At 40.9% G+C, this 10541-nt stretch overlaps 1 protein-coding gene across 2 annotated transcripts; it reads left to right on the top strand.

Moving 5' to 3' along the window:
- The first annotated feature begins 3191 nt into the window (after positions 1-3191).
- TFPI2 (tissue factor pathway inhibitor 2) lies at positions 3192-9862 on the top strand. 2 transcript variants are annotated; one of them, XM_075125854.1, is made up of 5 exons: positions 3192-3578; positions 3963-4145; positions 5228-5407; positions 6664-6837; positions 9285-9862. In XM_075125854.1, exons 1-5 carry the CDS (start codon positions 3485-3487, stop codon positions 9380-9382), a joined length of 729 nt encoding a protein of 242 aa, XP_074981955.1. In that variant the 5' UTR covers positions 3192-3484; the 3' UTR covers positions 9383-9862. The 2 variants fall into 2 exon arrangements, with proteins under 2 accessions (XP_074981955.1, XP_074981954.1); XM_075125853.1 differs by having other exon boundaries at positions 3220-3578; positions 9282-9862.
- Positions 9863-10541: the final 679 nt, after the last annotated feature.

The raw sequence follows: 10541 nt of genomic DNA on the forward strand, positions 1-10541 counted from the left end.
GCTTTTGGAATCAAATTCAAGCTCCTGGTTTTCACTACTCGGCACTGTCTAGCACCACTGCTGCTGCCTGTATCTCAGTGCTTCTGTTTCCTTGTATCAGCACAGCCACACTTTGCACCTTGCAAAGTTTCTGCTTACTTACCCTAGTAGCTACCGTTTAGAGTCACAGGTAAAAAACAAGTGTGCATTAGGGTAAAGTTGGTAGAGGACTTAGTGAACAATTTTGTAGCATCTTCTCTTTATGGGTATGTCAAATGTGACTCCTATTCAGGAAAGCTATCGTTCTTGCCACTCTATCTCCAAAAATGACTCCAATAATGGAGGCAAATCTTACTCACTTTATGCACATGACTAGTTCTATTGACGTCATAAGAACGGCCATACTGGGTCAGACCAAAGGTCCATCTAGCCCAGTATCCTGTCTTTTGACAGTGGCCCATGCCAGGTGCCCCAGATGGAACCAAAAGAATAGGTACTCATCAAGTGATCCATTCCCAGCTTCTGGCAAACATCACTGTCCATCCTGGCTAATAGCCATTGATGAACCTATCCTCCATGGATTTATCTAGTTCTTTTTTGAACCCTCTTATAATCTTGGCCTTCACAACATCATCTGGCAAAGAGTTCCACAGGCTGACTGTGTGAAGAAATACTTCCTTTTGTTTGTTTTAAACCTGCTGCCTATTAATTTCATTTGGTGACCCCGAGTTCTTGTGTTATGAGGAGTAAATAACACTTCCTAATACTCAGTGGAATAACATAAAAAAGCAAGATTTCAGTGTCCACAACTGTGCACGTTATCACATAACACCCTAAAGCAAAGACCCATTTGTATGGTCATTTTATTAGTCTCTTCTTTCTTACTAAGAGCAGCTCTACATTTTAAATCTCCTGTCTTGTTGAACTGAAAGCGCAGTTGACTAAATATTGCACCACACTGTAAAAATGATAGACAGGTTTAAATTAAACAATGGTTTATGTGTGTGTGTGATGGTGGAAGTGAGTGCATTAATTCTGCTGTTTGTTTCAAATATTCAATTTTTTTTCAATTCTAAGCAAATATGATGCATTCTAAAGAACATCAGTCTAGTCACATTTAAGTCAGTTGAGAATTTGTTAATATTAGAAAAATGACATTTTGACTTTGCAAGAAATGTAAAAGGTATGTTTGCACTTCAGGGAACCAAGTTTCATTACATCTGATGCTACTAATAACCCTAACTAAAACCCAGGACATCTGTTATTAACTGTCGCAATAACAGGATTACTAAACATGACAGCTGTGTCCTTGTGGTAACAGCTCAGGTTGTATTAATGTATTGTATTGTATTTAGTCTGTGTTACTAAACCATCCATTTATCCCTTATCAATCTGATTATAAATATGTGTGTGTGCATAGATAGATATAAAAGCTAAAGGATATATTTTAAAGAGAGAATACAGATGAATGATAGAAATACAGGAATGAAGTATACGGAGAAAGAGAGCTCTACAAACTGGGTGCTTTGTGGGTCAATATGAACAACACTCGGTGAGTATTCTTTTCTTCTTTGCTTTTTCCCCTTTCTGGAAAATTTTCCTGTATTAGCTTTAGTTTGCATATCCTCCACTGCAGAAAAGTTGGTTATTAGAATACATCAAAGGTACCTCTTTTTAATTATTTGTATATTTTTATTTATACATACTGTAGGTGTACATGACATTTTGCAAATAAATAAAAATGGCAAGTCCTTGTTGCTCCAGGGATCTAGACATCTAAGGGAGACACAGCATAGTCAGGATGACAGTAAAAGGGAGGGAGGACATCAGAGTAAGATATGGGGATAGAGTTATTTTTATCTAAGATCTTATTCTTCTTCTCTCAACTAATGTATTCAATCTGGAGAAAATGTTAGTTAATGAAAGGTCTATATGTAATGGTATACTTTAAAGATAAAAAAGCTCTGCTAGACAATTGAGCTAATCCTCTGCCAGGACAGGATGGACACCCTTGGTGTAGATTTCTATATGGTAGAGAACATACTTTGATTCAAAGCTGTAACTGGGTATATGTGCAAATGGTTAAAAGTTCTCGGCTGCCTCCTTTTTAAATTATTCACCAAATACAACTCCAATGGGTTACCTTTTTTTTCTTGCAAAGTCCATTGAAATGTTGCAGTGAAATACAGAGGCAACAGCGCCATAATATTAGACAGTTTCCCTAAATAGTCAACTTCATTGTAATTTGCATAGATTATTATAAAGCCAGAAGGGACCATTGTGCTTATCAAATTTGACCTTTGCACAAGGACTTCCCTAAATAGATTCCTGTTTGAACAAAAGCATGACTTTTAAAAAAAATTTCATTCTTAATTTTAAAAATTGCAGTGATGGAGAATTCACGGCAACCCTTAAATTGTTCCAAGGGTTAATTGCCCTCCCTGGTTTTTTTTTTTTTTTTTAAAGCACCTTATTTCTAGTCTTAATTTGTCAAGCTTCAATTTCTAGCCATTGGATCCTAAATCTTTGTCTGCTAGATTGAAGAGTCTTCTATTATCAAAGTTCTGTTCCCTGTTTATAGTCTGTGTTCAAGTCCCGTCCCCCCTCCCCCCAACTTTTTTTTTTTTTTTGTATAAACTGCAGTCCCTTGCATGCACTGGCCTAAGGGTCACCATGCATCAGCTTTTCCAGCAGCCACTAATTTCCCTATTTCTAAACTTTTACTCAACTTTTCCTTTCGTAAAAAACGGAGCTGCCACAAACTCTTACATTTGAGCAAAAGTAAACTGTTATTGCTAACACTAAGTACAGTCACCACAAATAGCACTTTAATGGGATATGTCGCTTTAGCATCATCAAACGGAACAATGACTTGAAGATGTACCCAGTAGCCGAAAAGGCAAGGTAAGAAAGGAGGGGTCAGTTATCCTTTGATAGGACCGTGATCAGCACGACAGGACAAATCGGAAACTTGCCTTCTCCCCAGCAGGGGGTTTGACAGGCAGCTTATTGCGTAGCCTGATGTATGATTGATCCGCACAGGTGACAAGGGGGCAATCTTGCCTGCCATCATCGCGGAGGAAGTTGAAAGCATTCCTCACGCTCAGGACTCCCTGATGTGCCACTCTTGGCTCCTGGAGCGGAGCTGACGGTTGCTCTATTGTACCCTCCCCGCCCGCTCTTTCCCTCCCCGGGGGGAGCAAAGGGCCTTCCCCGGAGTTACTCGCCTGGGAACTGCCCAGGACCCAGCGGAACCTGGCCGCGGAGCCGGCCTGACGCGCTCCCAAGCGGTGGGATGGGGCTCTTCGAATCGCCGCCCTGCCCCATAGGCGTGACTCGGCCTGCGCGCCACACCCGCGCTCTGCGGCCCCGGGGGAGGGGATCTCGGCGGATATAAGGGACGGAGAGATGGGGCAGGGGGCACAAGCGCCGGCTCGCTCTCCAGATCGGTTGCCCTGCAGCAGCGCGCCTCGGCCTTGGTCCCGCGTCTCCATCCCTGCAGGCAATGAGCTCGCCCGCCAGCCTCCGGAGCTGCTTAGCTCTGGGCTCGCTGCTGCTTCTGCTGGGACAGGTTCCGGGCGCTCCCCAGGCGCCAGCAGGTAACAGCCGAGCTCCCGGCCCCGGCGAGCTGCGGGAGGGGGTTCGGCTCGGCGCGGCTTTCCTGGGTGCGTTTAGTCCTTGTGCAAACGACGGTGGCTCTCTCCGTCCCGGTTTTGTCCGGTGACGCTTCTAGCGCTGGCTCCAAGCTCTGTCTCTCCAGTGGGCTGGCTCCCGCCGCAAAGCCCCCAAGAGTTTGATATCCCGCATGCTGGGGGCTAAGATCACCCTCCGCTTCCTCCTGCCTTGTAAACTTCTCCCAGCGTCTCGCTCGCCTCCCCGCTCCTCGCGCTGCTGCGGCTCATAGCCGGCCACGTGGAAACTGCCCCGGCCCGTCGCCCCTCTCCCCGGTGACTCACCCCGAAAGCTCTTGTCTCTCTTTACAGCCCCAAATCAAGAGGTCTGCCTGCTGCCCCCGAAGGAAGGCCCCTGCCGGGCTCTCATCCGGAGATGGTACTACGACAGGTACACCCAGACATGCCAGGAGTTCACTTATGGGGGCTGCCAGGGCAATGCCAACAACTTCAGAAGCTTGGAAAGCTGTGAGAAAAGCTGCTGGATGATCCGGAGTAAGTCCTCTCTCGCTCTCCCTTTATTTAGACACAGGGGTCCTCACCCCAGCATTGGCTTGGGCATCCTGGGACATCTCGGTTATCCTGCGCTGTTGGTTAATAGTTCGCTGCCCAGGTTTGCATTAAGCGAGACAGACTACTGATCGCTTCTGTTATGCCCCAGCACATCAGCAGAGCTACTTAGTCCTTCTGGTGTGCATGCTTTCTCTAAAAGTAGACCTAGGAGCCTATTCGCTCAGATAGCTCCAGCTTGTTGTTTTTCACTAATATGTCTATGGCTCTTTTGCAGGGTTGCCCTACTAAAACTTTTACTATGCCCTGCAGCCATGCCTGGTGTGCGTACTCATTATCCAGTCTGAAAGCATCCTTGAACTTCTAGGGAAGGTTGCATTCTCTCAACATTTGCTGCTTCATCAATTGAAGGCATAGACCCCAAATTCTATTTTTAAAAAAGCATTTCCTTCCAGCTACATAACTTAATAAAAGTTGTAGCTTGCATACGTATGTTTGTCACTTGAGCCAAAATGATACGTTAGCTAGTAGCTCTCAGGTGTGAAGCCGTCACAAATCTCCACACCAAGAAGCTTCTGGGAGCAGGTGAAGGTTTCTTTACTCAGTGGATTTTGCCAACCGTTTTTTTCTCTCTCCTGGATTTATCATTTTGCCAGTGACAGCTGTAACAGTAACAGCACTGGTAATACTAGGGTTGATCCTGCAACCCTAGCTAGGATAAAATTCCCACTGAATCGAGGCTTCTTAGGGCTTTGTTGACTAAACCAATAAAATTACCGAGGAAAGGCCTAAGATGGAAGGATGTATATGCCTGGCTTCTTTTTGGAGCTCATCATAGTCTAACCCTAATGTTTTTAAGAAATCCATTATGTATGAAAACTCCATCTAACTCACTAGATACTCAGTCTAGTGCTGTATTTTAACAATCAATTATCATATATCTCTTAAGCATATCGGCAGAAGTTAAATAAGTTCAGAAGTATCTTTGCCAGTGGAAAGCATGTCAGACAAGATGTAATAAAGTTTAGCCTAACTGTGCATTGATATTTAAATGCTCTTTATTATAGAAGTGCCCAAAATATGCAGGCTGGAGGCTGCTCCAGGACCATGTAGAGGTTACATAAGAAGATATTTCTTCAACCTGAGTTCAATGAAGTGTGAGAAATTTATCTATGGTGGATGCTATGGAAATGATAACAACTTCAGAGATGAAGATTCTTGTGTGGACTACTGTTTGCCTGAGAAAAGTAATGATTACTCCAACGTTCTACTAAAATAACTTCTTTATAAATGTGCTCTCAATAAAAAAGATGGTGTTTATCAATACAAATGTTATTTTTCTTTTTACCTATGAAGACACCTTAAAGTAAGCTTTGCCTCTACTGTTTCAAGTCTGATATTTGCTCATTGCTATAAAGTGTTTTTGAGCATGTCATGTGCATGTCAATTTGACTACACACTTTCAGGGATCGTCAACCTCCACTGCCTGTTAAGTAAAGGACAAAACCACCGATCTAAAAATATTGTATTACAACCTGAATCCTGCCCAACAATTACACCCACACAACCCTTTGACTTCTGAGGGATTGTAGAGGTGTAATTGTGGGCAAAATTTGGTTGTGTGTGCCCATGTTGCCGCAGTTTAGTATAACGCAGTGGTTGCTGGGCTTTAGGTGGATGATGCCTGAAGCTTAGGGACAGAGTGCCTTCTTAAAATTAAAGACCTGAGAGAGACTGCCAGGTTATTTGCTTTCGGCACTCATTTGATCTCAGAAGGCAAAGAACTTTTATATGGAGTTGTGACTCTTCGGTTGCCTCATTTTCAAAGAGAAAGATAGTTACTGTCAGCAGATAACTATATCTAAGCTTTGTAGTAGAACCCCAAATGTATACCAGATGCATACGACTATCATGAGATGAATAAGCAGCCATCACAACATGCATCATGACATCTTCATTAGTTTTGGCTCATGGCAGAATTGGCAACATTTTCATGGGTGAAAAGTAACTAGTTTAGTTTCTCTTGCACATTTAAAGAATGGGCAAATATCAACAGTAAGAAAGACAATTCTGATAAGAAAAAAATTAACCCGATTCTTTTAAATACAATGTGGTTTTTTTTTTAATACAAGCTATTTAGTTAGTTGTACTTATCAAATCATTGAATAGATTCAGGGCAAAGCTAGGCCTTCCTTACTCACAGAAGAAGTAAGAAAGCAGCATGTGGCTCCAAATTATTCATATTTATTAGCTACACAGCACTATCTACAATGAACTGCTGAATCTCACATGCAGTGTGATTGTGTGAGGGCTCTTTATATGGTATCTGAGATGTATATATGGTTTACTCATGGGGATATAAGGAGCCTGTCCTCCTGAATCAATGGTAATCACAATCATTTCAATTGGTGCAGGATTGCCCCAAATTTTGTTGGACCTACAAGTCAGAGCTACTGAATATTACAGTAATTTCTCTCTCTCTCTCTCTCTCTTTTTTTTTAAGCTGGCCCCTTATTATGCTATAGCCCAAAAGATGAAGGATTGTGTTCATCTTCTGTGACCCGCTATTACTACAACTCAAAAAGTCAATCATGTGAAGAGTTCAGTTATACAGGTTGTGGTGGAAATGCCAATAACTTTGTTAGCAAAAAAGATTGTTACAGTATCTGCAAGAAAGGTAAGATTTTTATTTTTACTATTTAAAATGTACACATTAATTAGCATTTGTACAAAGCTTCTTCATCCTCAGTGCACTTTACAAACATTTCATCCCCAACCGTTTGGGGTCAGTATTATCACCAGCATGTAGCTGGTAAAACTGACGCAGGAGCCATATCCTGCTTTCCTTAGAAGAATAGTCCCCTAGAAGTCAATGAGACTAATAACTTGAGTAACGTAAATAGGAGATGAACCCTAAATGGTTAAATATGAATATAATATAAGAGCGACCACACTGGGTCAGACCAAAGGTCCATCTAGCCCAGTATCCTGTCTTCTGACTGTGGCCACTGCAAGGTGCCCCAGAGGGAATGAACAGAGCAGGTAATCATCAAGTGATCCCTGTCGCCCATTCCCAGTTTCTGGCATAGGTCACAAAAGGACTCAATATTCACCCCGACTGAAACTTGTAAGAACACTAACTGACCTCTCTCTCTCTCATGGACATCTTAACTAGAAAATTGTGTTTATACATGTTATCCCTGGTTTTAATACTTCCCATTTTGCTTCATTAATTTTATATGTAAATCTTTCAGAGATGAAAATAGAAAAGCACCATACTAAAGTAGCATTATATTATATGCTGACCCTAAAGTGTTCACCAACTGAAACTTCTTTCAACAGTCAGTTCAGATATTGACAAGCTATATTCTACCATTGATATCAATGGGAAGGTCTAAAGATGGATCTAGGCTTTACATGGGTCATTATTTGTTTGTTGAAAACAAAAGTAAACTGAGGTGACTTTTTTAACTGTTTAGAACACTTAATACCAATAGGACTGTTTATGCAACATGTAGCTTGTGCCATCAAGGACTCAATATTAGGAAATGTGGGAGGTAATGATCTGATCTTACAAGCATCATAGAGTGATATTCAGGCCTCATTCAAATCAATGGTAGTTTTGCCATTGATTGCAATGGGGCTAGGATTTCACCCCAAGAATAGTGAAGGAAAGATGAAGTCAGTAGGACTACTTATTGTGGTAAACATTTTTCACTGTAGTATGTGCAGGATTGGACCCCAAGGCTGACAATGCAACATGATATGGTCTTTAATCATACTATATGGTTATCTGATACAAGTGTTTATCTAAACTGTATTTTATTATTATGCAAAATAGCCGACCACAAGGTAGGACAAGCATCACGATGCAGATGTACAAAAAGACAGGGATAAGGTTGAACATTCAGCTTTAACTTTTACACTTTGAGAGCTCATTGGCACCTGCCATGTTGCATTAATTATATAGGTTTCTTTTTAAAAAGAGTGTGTGTGCAGAGGAAAGGAATAAAGAAATATCATGAGTTCTGTAACACACAGGCACTAGTTGGCAAAGCCCAAGAGAAGCAAACCAGCCTCTTCAGCAAACTGTACTTTAAGACTAAGTAGACACTGGCCAGCTGAAGGGGATTGAGGTCAGTTTGTACTCCAGTGCATGTGTGCATTTCCATATCTTTGTAGTGTACAGACTGGGAGAGTGCTATTATGGGCAACTTTTAGGCAGCTTAAGCACATTCTTCTCCCCCAGGCAACTCTTCCGCCACGTTGTTGTTGTGTCAAAAGTTGTGGGGACCGTTTTTTTTCCTTTGAATAAATATATATTTGCTCTTCAAACTGATCAACGACCTTAGGGCACTTAAGCAGTGTAAAGAAAAAGCATCTAATTAATTTCAACAATAACCCCCCCACTGACAACTGAGGATTTGGGAGGGACGCAAAGGAGCTGAGGACTGGCCTTTGGGCATATGGATGCAAATTAAAACGAAGCACTAGGCAAAGTCTCTCGATCACTTTTGAAAAGGGCACATTTCTCAAGCCCTGCTCACATGTGCACTGAAAAGGCATGATCCAAAGCCCACTGAAGTCAATGGAAAAAACCCTAATGGGATTTGAGTCTGGCCTTTATTGTGCTCTGAATTAACAAAAATAACATGGCTGTACACAGTCAGTATGCAGTTTTCAAATGCTTTGAACTTTATATGAAATCAAAACCATTTTTTTTTAACTTGGCAAAAGCAGCAGTTAACTTTTAAACTTTGGCTCTGTTTGCTTGAGTGCTGTTCAAAGAAATGTGGTTCGAAAAAAATATTGCAGTGGGGAAAATGTATCTTTTTTTTTTCTGCTATAACTTAAAAATGGCTGGAGAGATTTTGTTAGTTTTTTCCATACTGATTCTTAAGAACAGTCAAGGAAATTTTCCGCCTCAAAGGTGAATGTTTAGGAAAGGTTAGAACGTGCGTAAACAGGGAGATATAACGGAAAATGGTCTGCAACCTCAGTTACAGCTGTTGCGAAGCCATCAGTATGAGTGTTCTAACGAACAGGATGGAAGAAACAAGTGAGGAATGATGACACTCTGTCAGCCTAGTTTCCCTAACTCCACTTCTTTCATTTTCTTAGCAGGGAGTAAGAAACCAAATATCAAGAAGTCAAGAAATAAACTTCCCGAGACTACGAGAAAACTAGAGAAAAAATCTAATCAGTCTAACCTAATGTTTTAAATCTGAAGAGCCCATCAATGGCAAATGCACGACTTTGACTTAGAGAGCCTCCTACAATATACTTTTACTTTGTGTGTGTGTGTGTGTGTGTGTGTGTGTATAGTGTGTGTGTACAATTTTATTCCTCAGACTAGTTCTGTCTGAGAACTACTCTCTTTGAACAGTTTTTTTACATTAGAAGCAGCTATTATTTGTAATGTGAATTGACTTGTTTGGTTCTCTGCAACACTATTTTTGCTTAAAAAACCAAATATTTGAATTTCCATGTTTTTCCTGAGAAATAGTGCTACTGTTTTTGGGAAATGATTTAACTGTCACAATCCTGTGAAGCTTGAAGTACCCTTTTTCTGTTTGTTTAAGTAAGGTGTACACCAAGCTAGAGCCCTGCCCTTAATTTTTTTAGCATTGTTTGTTTACTAAACTGAACATCAGCAGAGCCTTCCAAGACTGTATACAAATATCTATAATACTTCTCTTGCACATCCTTTTGTCATTATCATTGTCAGTCTATCCCTTAAAGGGAGCTATGTTTAAGTAGAAGAATCAGAATAGTGGTAATTATATAAATGTGGCAAAAGAGATTAGAACCTGGTTCAGTTTAAAAAAAAAATCCAACTTCCGTGAAAGGAAGCCTTGATTTTTTTCAAGTCTTTCCTAGCTTTGGTAATATGCAATATAATATAAGCTCAAACCTGGGTCATCCTGCAAAAGGAAATTGGGCCTGGGGTCTCTTGGACAACTTCTTGTTCTAACAGAAGGCAATTAATAAGTTACATAAGTATTTGAAATGAAGATGTGGTCGCTGCATTCCACCTCCCACCCCAATAGCTGGTATGGCTGCGAAACTCAGGGTCAGATCCTAAACTAATGATCTGGTCCTTCGTATTGACAAGGGAGGCTGTTGAGCATTGAAAAATGGGACCTTCAGTAACATCTCCCGTTGTCCCTGTTTTGGGTCACTTTTGTAATACTCGTGTTAGTGTGCTGACAGACATGCTATTACGCAGTCTTTTGTGTATTGTTTGTTTTTACAAGATCCATGTAGGAATTATGTTTTTTTTTTCAGTTATAATTGATTCGTATTGGAAATTCATTATTAATAAATTTTTAAAAAAAAAATAGAAAGCTTAATGCTATTAAGTATCCCTATATAAATCTA

The sequence above is a fragment of the Caretta caretta genome, chromosome 2 (genome assembly GCF_965140235.1).
Source record: "Caretta caretta isolate rCarCar2 chromosome 2, rCarCar1.hap1, whole genome shotgun sequence".
NCBI lineage: Eukaryota > Metazoa > Chordata > Testudines > Cheloniidae > Caretta > Caretta caretta.